The sequence below is a fragment of the Drosophila eugracilis genome, unplaced genomic scaffold (assembly GCF_018153835.1).
Source record: "Drosophila eugracilis isolate 14026-0451.02 unplaced genomic scaffold, ASM1815383v1 contig_1765, whole genome shotgun sequence".
Lineage (NCBI taxonomy): Eukaryota > Metazoa > Arthropoda > Insecta > Diptera > Drosophilidae > Drosophila > Drosophila eugracilis.
The window spans coordinates 6,058,279-6,077,909 of NW_024572605.1; the positions used below are offsets into that span (position 1 = coordinate 6,058,279).

Here is a 19,631-nt window from a genome sequence, read left to right on the forward strand (position 1 = left end):
TGTCCTTTATATACCCCTTGAATACCCAATAAAGAGACTGAAACATCATCGAACTTTGTCCTAGCGGCAAAGCTGTTTTTGTCGCCGTATGCCGGTCGCGCAAGAGAACTTTCTATTGACATTGTCCGCCCCTGGAGAGTCAGAGCGGAAGGGAGGGCGAGCGGGAGAGCAACAGCTGTTTGCCGGTCCCTAAGATGACGAAGATCCCGAAAAACCAGAATTTACCACTTCATCCAGAATTACTTGCAATTTTAAAACTTAAGAATATATGTAAAAAATCAAGAATAACCAAAAACTGTAATATTAACTAACTTTACAAATTTTAAAGAAAATAAATGGTGACTAGTAAAATTCAAAAAGCCTACTACATTTTCTCCGGACGATCTATTATAAAAGGTTTCAAGTTTGAAAATAGATTGTTTATCTCATCAATAAGAATTGCATAATACAATTATTATTTGGCTCGGCATGAAATAATAATAATATAAAATCCAATCTGCGTAGCTCAGACTGCTGAGGATCCTATATGGCGTCCAATCCTTTGAAGTCCTTCTTTCCAAAAAGTAAGTATATAATTCCCTCTCTTGTACAATTTCCGGATATAAAAAAACAAATCACATCACTACCCCTGATATGGATCTATTATGCTCATGGAAACTTTCAGAACATTATGAGCTTGTTGATGTGTTGTTGTGCAGGGAATTCGAATGCTCTGGCCATTTGGATCGGACGCGTGGAGCTTATTATATTAACAGCCGGTGTGTCTACATATACAGGGACTCGATGGCAGAGTCGGTAGAATCGTATGACTCCAAATGGTTGTTAAGATTTGGCGGTGATTTGAGCGAGTAAGAGACTGAAGAGAGATCATCTCGCCTACGCTCTGTTTTCGCCGGCATCAGCTGAACTTATTGAGATTTCTCTCTCAGAAATAAATCTTAGTACCATATATACATGTATACAGGTAGACACGTGTGTATCGGAGGTTTTGAGATTTTTATTTTTATATTACGGCACGCGCGACTGTGGCAATAACAAAACTGTGGAGGCTTATCAGAGCAGACCGAAAGAGTCCCCAACAAGAACGATGTTGCGTATGAGCAACGGCAGATATAAATGACAGATAATGTCCCAATCAGGGTGCCTTTATCACTTCACAGAGAACTGTATATATGAGACCTATATTTACAAGGAAATCATAAAATATTATGTTCCTGAAAAAACTTTTTAATTCTTCGCAATATAAATACATCAAACCTTTGCTGGCTAGTGAAAGACTCCTCATTTCTAGACACTTTGAACTATGAAGCAACAGTCAGAAATATAAAAAAATATATAAGAATCATTAAGCTGCAGTTCAAAGATTAGATTAAAGAAATCTATTCGAATTTACCACTACCCCTATAAAAAAGATTCCACTCACATCTGGGCGATTTTTACGTGCATATTGGCGAGCAGATAAGGGCCACGCCTCCGTCTGAATGGAAATCTTTTATAAGCTATCAATCTAGTGGTGCAAAAATAAACAGTCATGGCTAATTACTGGACAGACCATATCTTATCAATACCAAATGAGGGGAATTAAACTTTAGTACCCTGCCTCAGCGGGGAAATCTAATAACTCTCTGGCTCCTTTATATGGAAAGAAGTCGTTTAATTCATTGTATTCGGATAAGGGTATTCATTAGTCGATTTTTGTTTTGAATATCAACAACTATAAAAAACAGTGGCAGTATCATACACGTGCCGCTTATTTTGGTACGTTGAATTCCTCATGCAGAAAAAGATAACGTTAAAGTTTGATTTAGCTCATTCCGATTTATAGTCTAAGATTTTAAAGGTGTACGAATAAATAAAAAATAAAGTTTATTGCTTGGATATATTTATGTTCACCCTGATAAAAATACCACCTACTGAGATAAACTAAAAACTAATTAAATTCCAAAGACATAAATTATCTAAGTCCAAAGTTTCGTTTGATACTGAGTAATATTAAATTTCTTGATACATTAAATAAATGGGAAGAGACGACCTTCAGGTTATCTACGTTTTTAACAGAGAGAAACAAAGATTAGATACTTATTTAAATCTGATGTATTTTTAAACGTTACGGGACTAATATATATTTAAAGTTTATAATAAACATTTACTTAAAAACAAAACTATTATCTTGTAAATACAAGACAAATTTTGAGAATATTGATTTTGAAAAACCGTTGCCTTTGGCATTTTACAGAAAAGCTTACGAAAGCTTAGTATACTTTTTGGCTACGTAAAAATACTTATTTTTATGTTAAATGAAGGGAAATAAAAGCTTTTTGAGCAAAAAATGATTTCAAATGACAGTCACTTCATTTTTTAAATTAGACAATTTAATTACTTTTTAAAATGTTTGGAAACTTTTCTAATATCCCAGCTTATAGCAGAACCAGAAAAGGGCTAGCCATCAATATTTCGAGGTTTTCAAGGATAGCAGCAATCCCAGGGGGCTTACGTTTTCTGAAGGCGGCTAGTATATATATACATAGTACGTAGTAAACAAAAGTCAGCTGTTTTTTGTGGCTTGTTAACAAACGCAGTTCTCGGTCATAATAACAATGTTCATACTGCGTTCTAGATCGCTAATAAAACCGAAATTTGAAGGACTTTCAGCCTCATCCTGTCGCTATTTGCAATACAATCAAGGACAATCGCCGGAGCCAAAAATACGAGAATATTTTTACTACATTGATCATGAAGGAATGGTGAGTCCTAAAAGTATAAAGATCTTTATAGACTGCCTAAATATGTTTTGTAGCTCTTTCTGGACGATGCGAAAATGAAAAACTTTACCAGCTGTTTCAAGGAGAAGGATTTCCTTAAGTTCTTTTTCAACCGCCTGCGATTGAACAAAACAAATAGATATAAACACGAATTTCCATACATTTCCCTTTGCGGACGCGAAAGAAATTTCATACGATGCGATGATACCCCTCTTGTTTTTACTGAACAACTTAATAAGGATGACAAAGAGGTGCTCAGTTATGCACATTCAGGACAGGTCCTTACGTTGCCCTACGAACCCGACAAATTATACATGGATCCCCGAAATGGGAGGGTATATCATCCAGCAACACCACAGGTGGGCGGTATTGGCCTGGTCAGATCTAAACTGGCTATAGAACTTAGCCATCATTTTGAGTTTCCGCCTGGCGAAGCTTCTCCCACACACTTTCGATGGAACGGAGAGCGATTGAAGCTGCAGAACGAGTGGGTTAGCAATACGCAGCGCTTTCCCATGAACGAGGAGTGTATATAATCGATTAACTTTAATGGATTAAAATTGAGACAAATTTAGAACTACGAAGATAACTTACTTTACTTTTACTTTGCTTTTACTCAATACTGAGGGGCTTGAACTCGCCCTCCTTCACCCAGGAAAGACCAGTGGCGTGACCTCCATTCGCCTGTGTCGAGGATGGTTCTGTTTGTTTGCTCCTTCCTGCTTTAATTCGATCGAGAACAGGTCCATGCACGTCCGGCTGAAACTTCTCGAATACTATGTAGTGCGGATCCTCTGTGGGAGGGGTGTCATAGATGTGCTCCTTGCTCTCTTTGATGTTTTCCTGAACGCGGGCAGAAAACTCCTCCTTATTGGTCATCAGCAGCTCGGCAGCTTCGCTGTTCTTAATTTTGTCCAATTCAATGCCACGAATACTGTCCACGGGATCGGAAAATATCGCCTGCATGTATTTTAAAAGCTGCCAGAGGTGATCCTCGCCACATCGCCATTCCGAAAATGCGTGACTCACGTCCAAACTGTGGGTGTACGGGCAGATATGGGGGTGCAGCACATCTTGCTGGAATATTATAGTCTAAGGAAGAATATGATGCATAAAACTCCGCTTTTTTCCTCTATGTTACTCACCGGAAGATTTTTGTCGTCGGGAAAACGATCAGGCAGTAGGATCGTAAAGCGGAAGACACTTTCTGCATACAAGCCCTGGCGTCCAAAGAACACGCCAAACCACTCTATTAAAAAGGTGAAATTAGCCAAGTGCTGCATAAAATATGTATGTATGTATACTAACGTAGGGAGTTGGCGTAGCTAGGTATCACATATAAGCCACTCAACTTCTCTGATTCAATCATTTTGCTAAAAACAAAAAAATAAGTAATTTTGCTCGATGTTCACTGTTTAATTAAATTCTTAGAGAACTCACTATTCCGCAAGGATTTTGTACTCCTGCTGGATGGTGGCGATCAGCAGCTTATCATCCTTCTTATTTGCATCCAAATCAAGGGTCATTTTGTACTAACAATTTACAAATTAAAAACAAAACTCGTAAAATAAACAAAACGATATTCTTCGAGAACAGCTGTTTGTCGTAGAGCTGCCACCTTGTTAGATTCCCCAGAAAAACTCGTTTGTTGGTGTAGTAGCCCTGGTCGTTTGACTAAAACAAAACAAAACAAAGCATGCGGCCTTTAGAATCCTGACAAACATGACGACCACTTTAGAAGCCCAGCTTTCGGACAAATTGCAAATGGTGGACGAGATCAAGGACAATGACCAGGAGCCGGGAAAGCAGGAAGAAACGGGTATTTCCGACAAAGGTGCGCCTGGTATTTCCGATGTAAAGACGACGTCACCGTCTTCCAGTGATAGTGCAACGAAAAGCATTGCTCCGGAGCCAGAGTTTTACGATAAGGCCCAAAAATACTGGTCAGAGGTTCCGGCCACCGTGAATGGTATGCTCGGCGGACTTGGCTACATTAGCGCCATCGACATACAGGGATCTACAGTGTTCCTGCGCGAAATCCGTGTGCCAGGCAACAGGTTGGCCTTGGATTGTGGCGCTGGAATAGGACGAGTGACTCGGAATCTCCTGATCCCGCGCTTCAACTGTGTGGACCTTGTCGAACAGGATTCTGCATTTGCAGAAAAGGCGAGGGAGTATTGCATCACGGAAGATGTGAGTCCTGGCAAGGTGGGCCAGATCTACAACGTGGGACTGCAGAAGTTCACACCCTCGCAACAGTATGACCTTATCTGGAGTCAGTGGGTGCTGGGCCACCTCACGGACCGTGACCTGGTCGCCTTCTTTAGGCGGATCAAACAGGGACTGGCGCCCGGCGCCTTTTTCTGCCTGAAGGAGAATGTGAGCAGCTCTAAGAAGACGGTGGAGGACAAGGAAGATTCTTCAGTCACTAGACCACTTGATAGCTACGAGCGTTTCTTAAAGGAAGCCGGGTTCCGCATCGTGCGCAAGGTAAAGCAACAAAATTTCCCCAAGGGACTCTTTCCAGTCTACATGATCGCCTGCAAGCCGGTCTCCAAGGAATAGGGTTAGCATATAGTTAGTTTTACCATTGACGTACAAGCGATTGTATTAATGTTATCCGAAATTCAATGTCACATTACTAGCTAGTCATTTCAAATTGTATCGTTTTAAACAGCAAATAAACAAGCTTGCAAAAGCTTAACACGTTCCTTAAATATGTCTGCAAAGTATTTGTTTCAGCGAATGTAAGAGCAGTCTAAAAACAAGACGTCCATATCTGTTGAGTTCTAATTTCAAACTGATTTTATTTGGTATAAGTTGCTGCTTAAATAGCCGACATGAGATTCTTAAAAATTTCTCATTTCTAGGCCCACACGCTGACCTTTTGCGAGGTCTTTATTACCCCTAAGCAAAATAAAATAAATAAATACGTACTACAGCCGCTTACAGAAGGTCAAGATGGATATATTTATGGTCAACAGAATACAATTGATAATTATAGATTTACAGCGTGAGGTGACAATATTATCTTATATGAATTCATGTTCATGTGTGAACAGCGACTAAAAATCGGTTACAAATCGATTACCAAAAATTCAATCAAAACTTTCAAAAAGTTCCGTCAGAAATATGAATGATCTCAAAAACTTAAAGCTTTACTTTAAATCTTCCAAAGAATGTGATAAGACATAATTTGAATTTTCTTATCTCAAACACTTAAAGCTTTACATTTAATCTGCTTATGGAGATAAGAAAATACGTTTGGAATAAAAATCTTATGAATGGAAAAGAAAGCTTTAACACAACTAACTTTGAAGAAATTAGCTCTAACTAAAAGATAGGTTGCAATATTTCGACGTCCTAATAAGATCTTTAAAAGTAACCAGTATGACATTTTTAAAACTTGAAAAAAGGTGATTATGTCGCGCGAGGAGGATTATTCATAATCATCATTTTTTGCCTCCGGGATTCAATTGCTGGCACTCAGAGTAAATTTTTGTAGCATACTCTTTAGCAAAACTTTGGATTTCCGACCAGTCGTCTAAATATATCATGCTAATATTTACATAACCATCATTCTAAGAAAAGCGTGGAAATTGTTTGTTTTGTGTTTGCTTGTGATTTATTAATATATAAAAAAACTAAACTGATCATTTCTATATAGTATAAGCAGTTGTTATTATAAAATTACAAATTCCAATTTAAATTTTTTATCAATCGTAATGTACATTTCCCGTTCTATTAAATCGTAACTACATGTAACATGTACATGTAACTACTAATAAAAAGAATTTGAGATTCATTTTTGTGTATTTGCTTTTTACATTCGTGGTTTCAGATTGTATAAAATAAATAATACTACTAAAATTAGCATTATGACCTTCATAACAAGAGTTGATTTTTTGACGATTCAGCTGATCCAAATCTACATATTTTTAATCAGTTGAGGGCTTCTAATCTTTGGTTAGAATAAAAATAAAATTTTTATAATGTGCGATTAATGATCATACATTTTGAAACGCTAGAACACCACAGGAGTAGGTAATTTTGAAAAGGAAAGCTTATACCAACCGGAAATGATTTTTATTCGATTATTTGACACCTGGATTATTAAAATCTATTTAGTTCGTTACCTAATTATGATGTCACAATTTTTTGAAAGATACCACATTATCCACCACCTTTTAGAAGGTTAACAAACTTTACTCACAAGAGATCAGGACATCTTATCTTTTGCTGTTTGGCTCACCACAGGTGGTGTTATCATAAGATGCAACGACCAAAACAAATACAACCTTAGAGTTTTCTAAATGAGTAGGTGAACACAAGGTTGACATTATCCTTCATTCCGAAAAAAAATTAAGAAGTAATAAAATATCATCATCATTACTTCGGCAAAAAGCTAAAATTTTATAAAGAAAAAAATTATTTAAAAAAATTAAATCTAAACATTTTTATATGAATTTTATAAGGTACAAAAGACTTCGCTGGATGGAACCTGGAAAGCAGCTGATAAGGGGGTTTACAAGGGCATACAAATTTTAAATTCTGCTTGTCGTCGCAGAGAGTACTTTATTAAGAGTCCGAGATTCAGGGATTCATTTAAAAATGACATTTTAAATTTCTGAAAAGCATTTTAGGTATAATAAAATTGTCACAATAAGTTGCATTCTTCAATGTAATAAAAAATGTCTTTTCTTACATTTAACATTTACATTAACTATAAGATATTGACCACAATTTCAGTGAATTTTAAATTTGCTATAATGTACTTGTAGGCTAAAGTAAAATATTTTTGATTAGAAAAGGTATGGGAAATTCGGCTTGGCGAATTTAACATCCTGTTTATTGTTATTTAAATGGTTGGGTGTTCTCATGCTGTTGCTCGGGTTCTTTTTTCACAATTTTAGAAATTTCGCAATCTTTGTTCAAAGGTATACATTTATTTAATGTATTTATACTCAATGACCTCAGATGTGTTCTTAGTTTAATCCTTATCTTATGAAATATGTTGTTCTTGGGGGTAAATTAATCGCACACCTCTGGCCCATTGACAAAAAGTTCTTTCTTTAATTTCAACGCAATCAAATACTTTTAAATGTAGAAGCTATTTCTTTCATAACGTTAGATTACCGAGATTCGCAAATCAAAAAGATTTGTTGTTGTCCTTAAGTTGTCCTTATGTTATTAAATGTTTATATCAGTTTCAAATTTTCAGATTCAAACTGAACGTAGACTTTGTTTGAACAGGTTTGGTCTAATCAAATCATTTTTATGTGTTTATATAAATGACATTATTAAAATAGATCATAAAAATGGAGGAGATGACATGGTTGAACAAGAAAAAGAAAATCACAACAGCCATAAGGACGGTCAAATACATATATGTACGGTCAAAGGTACAGTACTGTACCCTTTTTACTGAAGTCTAGAATTTTCTCCTTGTCGTGTTTAATCAGGTCTCTGCAAGATAATTCAGGTACCGTGGAGTTACTTTGGTATTTACATTATTTCTATCTTTCTTATAAGTAAATATTATTCAACAAAAACGTGTATCAATTTTAATTTTTTAGGTTAAGTACAATAATACTATATAATAATATAACATAAGTTATACGCAAGGATTGGAAGGGCTGTACTGTACATCCTTATAAAATATTGAATGTTTTTATCACTTTCAAGACTGACCTGTATGTTGCGACCCTTTTTCGTTCCTAAACCAAATTTATGACCCTGTGGCTCCCAATATGGGAGAAAAGGTCCCTTTCTTACCTTTTGTTGTCCTTTTTTACCTACTTATATCTTGTATTCTATTATCCGAAAATCCCGAGGTCATAAAACAGCATGGTTATGACTTAGGTTGGTGTAACGGGAAAATGTGAAAACAATTAAGTATTAAAAATTTTAAATTTCTAATCAGTAAATAAATCCCATTGATAGGAAATCGACCTCTACGCTTTCAGTAAATAATTTAAGTGATTAAAGGGGTTGCTGTAATACGATCATGCAAAAATAAAAAGCCTCTTAACTTATTCCTTATCTCTACAGCGGGCAGATCTGTTTGTGAAAAAGTTGTATACATATGTGTATGTTATGCATGTGAGATCGTAAAAAAATATTCCTTACCATCGAGAAAGAAACGCGTCGGTCGCTTACATAAATAGATTGTGATTGTCGACATTCATTCAGTCTGCTTGTGCGCTTCGTAGTGCGCAGTCGTGCAGTCGGGTATTCCGAATTCCCAGAAGTTTCGTTAGGATTGATTGTAACTGTAAACGAGCATGGCTGGGCCCCTAGTGAGTTTTTATTGAATGCGAATTTTAAAGTTTTTTTTTAATATTTCAACCAATCGCAGAGCACCATTCCCACCGAAAGTGATAGTGATGTAGAGATTATAGAGTCGGAGCCGATGGATCGTCATAATCATCTGCCAAATTATCGTAGCCAACTGGAGCACTTTAAGTTTCCTAACAAGATGCACCCGCAAATTCCGGCAGGGATGCCCTCACCACCTTTTTCCCCAACTGATCCTATGGAAATGCCTTTGCTGAAGGAGCTTTTGGCACGCAAAGAACACGCTAATGTTCCAGAAGGATTTGTGCTTTGCATCCCTTGCTACCTTTGCAGGCAGCCGTTTGACAATATCGAAACCTTCAAGGAGCACCTCACTCAACATGCGGCGGATATTCACGCCTGGAATACATCGCGTGCACAGGCGCAGGAGCCTGCGCCAATGATCAAGCCATTTGTTCATCCGATTAATCAGGCCTTCGTTCATTCCACAGAACAGCCCTTATTCATTCCAATCGAACAGGTTATTGCTTGTAGCCAGAATCGGCCGTTTAACATGCCGATGGGCTTAATCCACCAACCACCATTGGATATGTATTCTCCGCCCCTGGAACCACCGATGTCTTTTCAAATGCCCCTTGTTCAGCATCAGCATCAGATTCAACCACAGATGCAGTTTCCCATTCAACACACGCTTCGTGAGCCACAACCGAAATTCCCAGGACCCCAGCCCATTCTATTTCCTCGGAAACTCACCATGCCTCTTCCTTATCCACAAGAAATTCCTGTTCCACCATCACTCGGATGCGTTCAGAATAAACCACAATTACCGCCTGAGACGCAGAGTTTCATGGCGCCAACTGAACCTCCGTCGATTTCAGTGAAGGAAATGCCGGTCTTGGTAAGACCCATATCCCATTCACCAGAGAAGGATCCAATTGAGATTCCCGAGAAGCCCCGATCTCCGGTGATGATCAAACCAAAACCTGTTACTCGCGGTCAGTTCGAGTGCGACTGGTGCGGTAAGCGTTTGAGTTCCCGCCAGGCCTTGAGATATCATGAAAGTCATTTTCATGCGGAGGAGCAAGTGGTTTTGAAAAGGAATGGCAAGGATACACAGAAGCAGCATAAGTGCCCCACCTGCAAGAAACGCTACAAGCGGCGCACGTTTCTGCTAATGCACATGAAAGTCAAACATGGGATTGTTTGCCCAAGCAAGTCTGTGCCGGATCCGGAGTCCCCAAACGACGCAGATGTTTCGCCTTTGTCCCCAGAGGTTTCGGTGTCTCCAAAGTCGTTGCCAGACAAAGAGTCCAGAAAGGAAATTTGGAGCACTCGAATCTACAACGCTGTGGCCGCAGCCAAGTATCGACCAGCCAGTGAGAAAGCGGACAAATACATGAATACGCCACGTCAGCAAAAAGAGCAGATGGTATCGGGTTTTGCGACCACCACCAAGCGAACTTATCCACTACGTTCGCCATTCTTCAACCCGTATGTTTACATAAGTCTTATCATCTTTTGGAACCATACTGAATTCTCCTTTTTTTAGGGATCTATGGCTGGACTGCAATGATTACTTATAAGAAGATCTGGATGGTATATCTGGAAAGCGAAGTAACTGGAATATTAAATATTCGCAAAGAAAACCATTATCGCCTTAAAGCGGATGCCAGCCAAGCTGACCGTCATACTATAAGCATTAAGCATTATTATAACTGAAAATTATCTCTTCGTTTCATGGAGCTTCCATATTATGTACCATGTACATTGCTGATTTATAATTTCCTGGATACAAAACGCTGTCCCTAGCATTATTACTTTTTTTTTTAAGTCTCAGCAATTTTGTATGCCGATACCCACTTGAAAGTGTCAGCTAAATTGTTTATGTTGCCATAAAGAATCTTGATTTGCTGAGCACAGCAAAGATATTTAAGAATTTGGACGGTCGAGTTCCGTCGTTTGCTTTGTAGGTTTAATTATGAATCGCCAACATTGGAAAATAAACACTAAAATTTCATTTGTATATATGTATGTATACAACCAAACTGAAATGTTTTGGGTATACAAAGGATCTCCTTCTTTTAAGTGGTACTTCACAGCGGGCCGTCTCGTATTACTCCAAGCACCACCAGTAAGAAGTAATCTTCCATTGAGATTTAACTGATAGTCCTTTTAAGGACCTTTACATTTGTCATACATATGGCTGGATCGTAAGAATGGTAAATACTGGAAATGTAAACAATTTCCATTCCATTTACTGTGTATTTTCCAAGGCCAGACCTACTAAAAATTGCCTTGAAGTGTATGTCTGACAGACAGTACTATATCAATTTATAAGTATTTAAAAATGCATTATAATTTTTAATTTATTTTAGTTGTTCTCTAATCTGAACTAGTTTTTTCTAGAATTTCGTTGTTTATCAATTATATGGTCATAAAGAGCAGTCTCTTATTTGGAGTGTAGACCTTTGACATTTTCTGTTTGCCATTCCTATTTAAAACTTTTGCGTTTTCAATTTAAAAAATTAATATTTAAAAACATACATAAAAATAAAGAAGTAAAAAATAAACGTTCACAACAAATTGAACAAGCGAACATAATGAATTAGTCAAGGGTATTTTCTCAGCTTCGCGACTCAGAAATTCCAACGTTATCAGAAAGCTTCGTTCAGGCTCACAAAAGTTTGGTTGTTTCTTACAAATCTTTCTGTTCGCCTATTCTTTAAATTAAAATTTTATAAAATACATTTTAAAAACAACTTAAAAAATAATAATTATCGTCTTAAAAATTAAGAAAGAGGAAGATTTAAAATATATATTTCTTTATGTTTATTTTCAAGTAGAAGTAAATATATGTTGTAGGTTACGGTAATATGCGGTATGCATATATAATTTAACATTTATTTCAATCAAAGGAAATAAAGGGCGGAAACGAAATGATATTCTTCAGTATTCAGAGTTTATTATTTTATAGAAAGATATAAATTGTTTATTAAATAATTTCTTAACATATATAAACAGAAACATATAAAAGTGTTGAATAAATGCTTTCCACCATTGTTGTTACAATTGGACCGTACTAATTTTAGCTCGAAAAATTGTTTAGCTAACAAACGGCTAAAAGAGAATCACTGTTCTTTTTCCGTATTCCAAGTTTTACTTTTTGCTCTCTCTCTTTTTCTTTTTACTCTGAAGATACTCAAGATCGTGATCGAAGAACATTGCAATTTCTCATACAGACGAAGACGGTACTTTTTAATTTCGTTCGTAAAAACAGCTGAATATTGGAAGGGGAAATTATAAAACTACGGAAATTTATAGTAGTAAAGCAATAGCAAAAACCGCAATATCAAATAACGTGGAGGTCTACAAAGTGTGTAAGAGTTTATAAAATGATATCGGTGTTTGGGAGCTCGGTAAACATTTTATACGCATATACAAACACATTCGTACAGACATATATTTATGCTTAACTACAGATATATAATTGATAAATAAAAGGTAACGGTTCATATTGCATTGCTAAATGAAATACATATATCAACAGGCACAAAATGGATACAGAGTTATCTGAAACGAATCTTTCCTGTCTGTTATGCGAGAACACTTTTGACACCAGTGAAAAACTAGAGGAGCATCTTTCCATTCACTTTCCAGACCCAGTGGCCAAGAGAAAAATCTGCGATCTCTGTGGACGTGGCGTGCGATCATCGTTGGAGCTACACCAGCATTACAAAAGATTCCATGAGGCTCATGTACCCAACACGGATGGACATTACCCCTGTCAGTTTTGCGACAAGATTTTTTTACTTGATGATCACCTCAGTGTCCACGTCAAGATCGAGCACTCAGACGATGGCTACCATCCGAATGATAGGTCTTCGGAGTGGCAGCAACATACTCCCAATAGTTTTGACCTGCCCACAGATAATAAACTGGATTCTATATTGCGTCCGCCCCCAAAAAGGAAGTATCCGCCTCGGTCCCCTTTCTTCAATCCGTAAGTTCTGTTACTAAACAATTTGTAGGCCACAATTAAATTATAGGATTTTGCAGAAACCTTTGGCTTGATGCGGAGTCCTTTATGTAGAGGAAATCTAAGTATATTCTAGCCATTCCTCATGATTTTCATATCATTTAGAGCTCTTCGCCAAAAAGAATGCATGGTTCGAAGACAGTACAACACATGTGCCTGCAATCCTTATAAAAATAAAACGGATTGCCTTATGATTTAATTAAAATTTATTTCGCTTTATATCTTGATGTACTCGTATGTGTGTAAAGTATAGTACAGTATATGTATATGGTTTTTAGATTAGTTAGCCCACTCAAAGAACGACAACAGCGTCACCTGGGATACAGGGATGGGGGTCTTTTATTTTTGATACAGTATAATATTTCTTCTAAGCTTAAGACATTCACTTTCTAGCAGTCCAATCAATGCAATACACAATACCAAATCTGTTCCCGTACATTCGTTTGAAATAAGTTCACTAACTACCGTGCAACACAGCGCCTAACCTTCAACTTAAAAATAAATCGACTTGTATGATAGTTTCCTCTGGATTCCGGAAAATAAATACTACTGAAAACAGCAAACAAATAGGATAAGCAATAACAATTTGTGTGGGACTGAGAGTTTTTTGCAGAATGTTTGAAGCAGTTGGAACGAACGAAAATCGCGCTAAATTATAATTTACAACAGAGTTTCGTTGGTTTATTGCATAAAATATCTATAATAAATAACAGTGCAATCCGCTTGCAGGGGAGCTCTACTGACTGGTTAGATGGACTTTTGACTAATGTTCGCCTAAATCGAACTGGCAACGATATCTAGTTTCGGTTGTGACAAGTTAGCTCTCTCGCATTGACTATGTTCTTTAATTGATTTAATTTTATTTTTAGTGCAACAAATCAACAAATAAATAAATACATGCACTTTAAAATTACCTAAGCCGAGAGAGTGGTTAAGGGGATGGTTTTAGGGGTAAGGGCAAAGGGGAATCTAGTAGATGTGTGTGTCCCATTCTGGTCTCCATCATTGTGTTGCGCCAGTTTCACCTGCAATTCGCTTCTTGCTTTTAGTCACCAGAGTTTGAGTTTTTAGGTTCTAAGAAACTCGTATTTATGTTGCATACAATAGTGGTAGGATTTCCTGCTTATGTACTATTTAACCTGAGCCCGAATGTGTTGCAAAAATTCATAGTATGACAAACTAGATTCACTGCGATCGTCGGTTAATCTCTCAATGAACTGGCCCTTGGCCGTACTCGTGTCCCTTTTGATAAACAAAAAAAAATTAATATTAAAGTTTAACTAATGTGACCCATAGAACTTACCTAATTATCTGCACCAGTGCCGGGTAGGGCTTATCGTAGTTCAGTCGCAAAATAAAACGCTTCAGCACATCGTTCTCGTTGCTCACAACATTTGGCAATCCGTATACATAGTCACCCAGCTCTGCAGTAGAGCTTATGCCTAAAATAAAGAAAGGTTAACTGGAAATCTCAGGTTATTCGGATATAAGTAACCTACCCAGAACAGCTTCCAAAACATCCGGCGGCACATTCAGGCCAACATAAAGCATTATTAGCGTTCCGCAATCCATAAGGAATATTGACCGCGAGTCCAAACTGTAATAACACGGTTTTTAATCCGAACGAATGATTGAATAACCACTACTCACTGTTCTGCAGACAGTTGCAGACGCGGTATCTCCGGCAGCGGTTCCTCTTCGTCATCGTCGTCGTCCTGTGTCGAACTCACGTTTGAGTTGCGGGCATGATAGATCAGCGCATCGATCTTGTACAGCTCCGGATAGACGTACTTCATCAGTTGATCCAACGGCAGCGTCTTCATACAGTCCATGGCGAACACCCGATCATCTAATCGTGTGCTGGTACCTACGCGGAAAGCGGGCTAAAAGAACAAAATGTTTTATAAGGGTTACTCATAATATTACCCAGAAAAACGTACGTGCTTCAGTAGACCCAGGATATAAAGTGGCAGCAGCGCCAGGCTGCGTGGGGCTATCAACTGACCCGACTGTCCCGACGGCAGATTTTGTGCTATCTTGAAGGCGTTGTACACGTCGATCGTAGCGTTGATGAAGGCATCGCGAGCATCTGACAAGTTAGAAGCCACCGAACGATCCACAGCCATCTTGGACAGCAACCCGATAATTGCCTCCGTATCCGCCGAATGCATAACCTCTGGCAACGATGCTGTTACTGGCAAGCATACTGTGTGCACTCGGATCCTACGTTCGCCTTCGCTGTTAGTATAGAGAAGCGCCGCTTGGAAACAGATCGTCTTCACGTCCGTGAGGCTTTCATCGTAAGAGATCTGCATGCCATAGCCAGCATCTGGATTCACGTTTGGCAGCGAGAGCAAGTCCGTAGAGCGCACGAAGAAGTTGCCGTGGAATGTGTGCACCTGCAGACCGCGAGTGCAGCGAATTCGCATTACCGCCTCGAAGCCGATCTTTCTGGTAAGATAGCGTTTGAAACACGTACGAAACGAGTCAACCATATGCGGTTTCGTCTTCTGGTAAAGCGGGAAGTGGTGCACACAGCCGCCGCTGTGTTTGCTGATGCCAGCTGTAAATGGGAGGAAGTAAAATAAGTATAGGATGGTCGATTTAAATTACTAGGTGCTACTTACATATGGTTGCCATATCGCTGTACTGCTGGTTCATCAGAAAGAGGTCGCATGCTATCTGATAGCCGGAGCACTCCAAGGCAAAACGCTTGTAGAAGTCGGTGGCCGGATTTAGGTGGGCCACGTCCTTTGCTGAGCGATTGTTGGGATCCTCGCGCGGCTCCAAGGCGCCGGGTCCCTTGTTGGGAAGGCACGATTGAAAGACGGTGATGCGGCCGCCTGACGCTTGCTGAGAACAACAGGATTTGGGGATTACCACCGACCCGCATATACCTTAATTTATTTCCCTCACCATTAGTTTGAAAGCCACCTGCAGCGCAGCTCCCAAGGCGGAACCCGGGTCGTGAGTATGGGCAAACCGCTTGGGCAGCTGTTTCAGCAGATCCCGCACCAGCTCCTTGCACTCCTTCAGGTTCACCAGCAAACTATCAGGACGTGGCAGGAATATGTCCTCAATGTCTAGCAGCGTCATTTCGTGGGGCTGGTTTAGCCCCTCAGCCATGCTGTAGAAGTGCACGAAGCTATCGAAACAGATGAATCCTACTTGGGTACGCGCATCGCCGGGCATCTCATCCAAGTGCCGGTTGAGTGTGGCACAGGCGGCCTCAAGATAGCCGCTCTGTTGCGCAATGATCGAAACGTCGAAGAGAAACAGGTACATGGCCGGTTGAGGCGGACGAAGCATGTACTCCGAGGGTGCTATGAACTCGATAGTACTGGAGCGCACTTCGGGTCGTCGGGCTACGTCGCCGTACGTCTTAGTGGCCGGATCAAATTGAAAATCATCGGGCACTGACAAAAAGTAAATGAAAAATATAATATGAAAAATTCTTGATGTATAGGACATTTTCTTAATTACATTCGTTAACCCGATAGCATAGATTGCACTTCCACATTTTGCTGTCCACGAAATAGACGAAGGGATTGATGTAAGTGCGGCATAGCCGGCAGCGAACAATGTTGATGCATTGAATTACAGGCAGGCTCTAGAGAAAGAAGTTCATTTAGTAAAATTTAAATCATATCCAATATAGTCCTTACATTGACATCGCGGAACGGATGTATCACAATGCCCAGAGGCAGACGTGACTTCTGAAGCAAAGAGTTGCTCTCTGGGATCTTGGTCAACGTGCAGCGCATGATACTCCGGCTGCAGTTGATAGATTCGTGGAACTGGTTATGCAGAATTACTTTTGGCGGCGGCAACGTTGCTGGCGACAAGATGTGTCGATTTTGCATCAGATCAATAGTGTCCTGTCCCCACAACCGACTAAATCCCTGCTGAGCTACGTTCGGTGGAGCTGGGGTGCCATACGGTCCACCGGGTGCTGCCTGAGGTGGTTGCTGCGGTTGCTGTCCATAGACTTGTGGAGGCGCCTGGGCTTGATACTGCAGTGGAGCTGCAGTAGGCTGAGCTCCAAACATTCCTGGAGGCTGCACTGCAGACTGCGGGAGAGGTGGTTGTTGTTGTGGTGCAGATTGATACGCCTGTGAATAGGGGTACGGCCGCGTCTGAATTTGCTGTTGCTGTGGAGGCAGTAGAGGCTGTGATCCGGGCATTGATGCCTTTGGCAAACTATTGGGCCAGGTCGTTCCCGCTCCTGGAGGCGGCGCTGCCCTTTGCAAGTTGTTGTTCTGCTGATTTTGCTGATCGGAGTTTGTCGTCGGTGGTACTCCGTAAGGCATTCTTTGACCCTCCGGTGGCACTGCTGGTCTGCCAGGTACCGATGCACTTCCAAACATCTTGGCTGGATGAGGAGCCAAGTTGGGAGGCTTCTGACTAAATGGAGTCGCCATTGCATTGGGAACGACTGGAGATACCACTCCGCTCGCCGCCAAAAGACTGCTAGCATCGCTGAACTGCGGAGGGCCCGACTGTGCCGTAGCGACGCCTCTGTAATCCTTCTGAGCCAGAGGCGGGTACTGTTGCTGGGGCGGGGGCACGACGCTAGCACCTCCATTTGTCCGGTTCGTGTTCAAGTTCAGATTTTCAAGATTGCTCGTTAAGTTGGCCAGGGATTGATTGACGGGTTGGGGCGCAGGACGTAGACCGGAAGCAAGTGGCGGATTGTTCGGTGTTGCTGCGATGGGTCCTTGGGCATATTGAGGAGCTGCTGCTACTGGTCTTGGGGAGGCAGTGCGCGAAGAGTTGGCGCTGGACGCCCCATTGCTGCCGTTGGTAAGCGGTGGTCCGTTGACGGTGGGCGGACGCAGATGTGGCGGCAATGTGCTGGGTGGCAATTGCTGCTGAGGAGGAGCTCCTACTGTCGTGGTCGGCAAGAACTGACTCGCAATGCTGCTGTTGAACTGCGGCGGTGGAGGCAGGTTACCCGGTGCTCCAGGATAAGCTGCTGTAGGTGGTGGCTGCTGGAACTGCTGTGGTTGCTTCTGAGGCAAATACGGTTGGCCAGTCGGGGGGCCTGGCTGCTGCTGGACGCCTCCAGGCAATCCGTTCACCAGATTGTTGCCATTCAGCGGCATGGGAGCGTGGGCGGGAGGAACGATGTTCGGATTGTAGGTCGACATACTGCTAATTCATAAGTTCGAGGTCTGAAAGATGGAGAATTAAGTTTCGTTTAGTTGCTATCTTATCATTTTCGAAGGTTGCGTTTGCTGCCGAACATGCCGACATGAAATAAGCTATTATCTTATCGTTCAATGCCAACATACGGGTTACACGAGCAATTGAGCCAAACGTGCGTTTGATAAAAACTCTAAAGATGGGTGCATTTAATCTCAGATTGGGATGCTTTTCCTGCTAAAAGATTGTTGCACCTAAACACATATATCTAAGCGAATGGAATGTGAAATTCTGATATTAGGGGTCTTTATCGTCAAGCTATGAGGTAGGCTGGCTGCGTAGGTAAATATCTTGAGCTAGTGTTTACAGAAGTGTGTCTACGTCAACAGTAAGTCGGAAATAAGCTGGCAATTGTATCACATTCGGCTGTTTAAACAGCTTCGACAGCAAAGCGTTATGGGTTATTATGTGATGTACTATGTGATGTGTGTGCGTGTGGCTCAAGTACTTGACCTCGCCATCAGCGATCGCTGGTAGGTGGGTCAAAGTGGGTGGTGACCCAGTTGCAGCAGAGGCAAGCGAAAACAGAAAGGAAATGACTTCGGAACAAAGCGGATTTTTGATGACGTGCCTATTGGCAAAGTCATCCCACCACGCCCACCGCCTCACCACCCACTGAATATAATTGGGGCCAATCAAGGCAAATCGAATGCGTTGTCCATATCATGGTTACCAGTCACTTATCACCTTTCCGAGTTTGAGTTTTCAGTGGCATGTAGTGTCTCGACCAGCACTTGCACTTTGTAGTTGCCTCTTCTTCTTGCGCCCTTGATTGGCGATTTTGCTGCGGGCTCCGAATTGGCTTTTCCGCCTTTAATTCCGTGGAAAAACCCGTGAAAGTTGTGAAATCCGTTGGATGGGCACTTAACTATGGGATCTGGGTGAGTCTAGGGCTAATTTTTTCTCCGCGAAAGCGATTAAAACGATTTTTACGGCTCTGCCTTACACTCTCTTCACTCCCAAAAACTTTCCACCGCACTAATATCTTTTCCTCGCGATTTCTGGCGTTCCTCGCGTACTCCGGATGGATCCGATTACGTCCTGGACTGGCAGACGAATACCGTGGAATTGGCTTCGTTCTCTGCTGAGTACAATTATCTTAACAAATGCAAACTTTTTGCATTTTCCGAAGAACAGAACAAAAAATTTTGAGGCCACGTCAATAGTGTGACCGTGCGTTTTAAAATAGAGAGGAGATTTCGCTGGGTCACTTATCGACTAGCATTTAAGGATATCGATGACGATAGCACATATATCGGTTTCGATAATTACAAATTCCTGTTTTAATTCAAATTCAAAGTTAAAAGGCTAGTTTTTAAATATAGTTTAGA

General features: G+C 40.5%; 6 protein-coding genes across 12 annotated transcripts; 4 read left to right on the forward strand and 2 right to left on the reverse strand.

Annotated features, from left to right (window-relative positions):
* The first annotated feature begins 2,350 nt into the window (after positions 1-2,350).
* On the forward strand, positions 2,351-3,342 carry LOC108104811 (UPF0598 protein CG30010). 2 transcript variants are annotated; one of them, XM_017211095.2, is made up of 3 exons: positions 2,351-2,527; positions 2,618-2,744; positions 2,798-3,342. In XM_017211095.2, exons 2-3 carry the CDS (start codon positions 2,742-2,744, stop codon positions 3,296-3,298), a joined length of 504 nt encoding a protein of 167 aa, XP_017066584.1. In that variant the 5' UTR covers positions 2,351-2,527; positions 2,618-2,741; the 3' UTR covers positions 3,299-3,342. The 2 variants fall into 2 exon arrangements, with proteins under 2 accessions (XP_017066584.1, XP_017066582.1); XM_017211093.2 differs by lacking the exon at positions 2,351-2,527 and having other exon boundaries at positions 2,547-2,744.
* On the reverse strand, positions 3,294-4,376 carry LOC108104810 (protein crossbronx). The gene is made up of 4 exons (XM_017211092.1): positions 4,203-4,376; positions 4,071-4,135; positions 3,908-4,011; positions 3,294-3,854 (listed from the first exon to the last, which is right to left on the reverse strand). The coding sequence occupies exons 1-4, from the start codon at positions 4,286-4,288 to the stop codon at positions 3,375-3,377; spliced, it is 735 nt and encodes a 244-aa protein (XP_017066581.1). The 5' UTR covers positions 4,289-4,376; the 3' UTR covers positions 3,294-3,374.
* Positions 4,377-4,407: 31 nt separating this feature from the next.
* Positions 4,408-5,479, forward strand: LOC108104809 (alpha N-terminal protein methyltransferase 1). Its single transcript, XM_017211091.1, has one exon. The coding sequence runs from the start codon at positions 4,485-4,487 to the stop codon at positions 5,325-5,327; it is 843 nt and encodes a 280-aa protein (XP_017066580.1). The 5' UTR covers positions 4,408-4,484; the 3' UTR covers positions 5,328-5,479.
* A 3,490-nt stretch (positions 5,480-8,969) lies between these two features.
* On the forward strand, positions 8,970-11,153 carry LOC108104764 (bromodomain-containing protein 4A). Its single transcript, XM_017210998.2, has 3 exons — positions 8,970-9,061; positions 9,121-10,550; positions 10,609-11,153. The coding sequence occupies exons 1-3, from the start codon at positions 9,047-9,049 to the stop codon at positions 10,640-10,642; spliced, it is 1,479 nt and encodes a 492-aa protein (XP_017066487.1). The 5' UTR covers positions 8,970-9,046; the 3' UTR covers positions 10,643-11,153.
* A 1,105-nt stretch (positions 11,154-12,258) lies between these two features.
* LOC108104844 (uncharacterized zinc finger protein CG12744) lies at positions 12,259-13,300 on the forward strand. 4 transcript variants are annotated; one of them, XM_017211159.2, is made up of 3 exons: positions 12,259-12,307; positions 12,607-13,059; positions 13,116-13,300. In XM_017211159.2, exons 2-3 carry the CDS (start codon positions 12,614-12,616, stop codon positions 13,147-13,149), a joined length of 480 nt encoding a protein of 159 aa, XP_017066648.1. In that variant the 5' UTR covers positions 12,259-12,307; positions 12,607-12,613; the 3' UTR covers positions 13,150-13,300. The 4 variants fall into 4 exon arrangements, with proteins under 4 accessions (XP_017066648.1, XP_017066645.1, XP_017066646.1 ...); XM_017211156.2 differs by having other exon boundaries at positions 12,261-12,475; XM_017211157.2 differs by having other exon boundaries at positions 12,261-12,436.
* A 116-nt stretch (positions 13,301-13,416) lies between these two features.
* LOC108104843 (protein transport protein Sec24A) lies at positions 13,417-19,474 on the reverse strand. Of its 3 annotated transcripts, none has more exons than XM_017211154.2 (10): positions 19,247-19,474; positions 16,761-18,269; positions 16,579-16,705; positions 16,012-16,511; positions 15,723-15,948; positions 15,036-15,658; positions 14,746-14,978; positions 14,595-14,692; positions 14,399-14,537; positions 13,417-14,337 (listed from the first exon to the last, which is right to left on the reverse strand). In XM_017211154.2, the coding sequence occupies exons 2-10, from the start codon at positions 18,243-18,245 to the stop codon at positions 14,226-14,228; spliced, it is 3,543 nt and encodes a 1,180-aa protein (XP_017066643.1). In that variant the 5' UTR covers positions 18,246-18,269; positions 19,247-19,474; the 3' UTR covers positions 13,417-14,225. The 3 variants fall into 3 exon arrangements, with proteins under 3 accessions (XP_017066643.1, XP_017066641.1, XP_017066642.1); XM_017211152.2 differs by having other exon boundaries at positions 18,988-19,474; XM_017211153.2 differs by having other exon boundaries at positions 18,974-19,474.
* Between the last annotated feature and the right edge of the window lie 157 nt (positions 19,475-19,631).

Excerpts from the sequence above, each read along its gene's own strand:
- LOC108104811 (XM_017211093.2), top strand. The coding sequence starts at position 2,598 with ATGTTCATACTGCGTTCTAGATCGCTAATAAAACCGAAATTTGAAGGA. Across the intron at positions 2,745-2,797 it reads ACATTGATCATGAAGGAATG|CTCTTTCTGGACGATGCGAA; the intron begins GTGAGTCCTAAA and ends TATGTTTTGTAG.
- LOC108104810 (XM_017211092.1), bottom strand. The coding sequence starts at position 4,288 with ATGACCCTTGATTTGGATGCAAATAAGAAGGATGATAAGCTGCTGATC. Across the intron at positions 4,012-4,070 it reads TAGCTACGCCAACTCCCTAC|AGTGGTTTGGCGTGTTCTTT; the intron begins GTTAGTATACAT and ends CCTTTTTAATAG. Across the intron at positions 3,855-3,907 it reads CCGACGACAAAAATCTTCCG|ACTATAATATTCCAGCAAGA; the intron begins GTGAGTAACATA and ends ATTCTTCCTTAG.
- LOC108104809 (XM_017211091.1), top strand. The coding sequence starts at position 4,485 with ATGACGACCACTTTAGAAGCCCAGCTTTCGGACAAATTGCAAATGGTG.
- LOC108104764 (XM_017210998.2), top strand. Across the intron at positions 10,551-10,608 it reads CGTTCGCCATTCTTCAACCC|GGATCTATGGCTGGACTGCA; the intron begins GTATGTTTACAT and ends TCCTTTTTTTAG.
- LOC108104844 (XM_017211159.2), top strand. The coding sequence starts at position 12,614 with ATGGATACAGAGTTATCTGAAACGAATCTTTCCTGTCTGTTATGCGAG. Across the intron at positions 13,060-13,115 it reads CGGTCCCCTTTCTTCAATCC|AAACCTTTGGCTTGATGCGG; the intron begins GTAAGTTCTGTT and ends AGGATTTTGCAG.
- LOC108104843 (XM_017211154.2), bottom strand. The coding sequence starts at position 18,245 with ATGTCGACCTACAATCCGAACATCGTTCCTCCCGCCCACGCTCCCATG. Across the intron at positions 15,659-15,722 it reads CAGCGATATGGCAACCATAT|CTGGCATCAGCAAACACAGC; the intron begins GTAAGTAGCACC and ends TCCCATTTACAG. Across the intron at positions 14,693-14,745 it reads CTGCAACTGTCTGCAGAACA|TTTGGACTCGCGGTCAATAT; the intron begins GTGAGTAGTGGT and ends GTGTTATTACAG.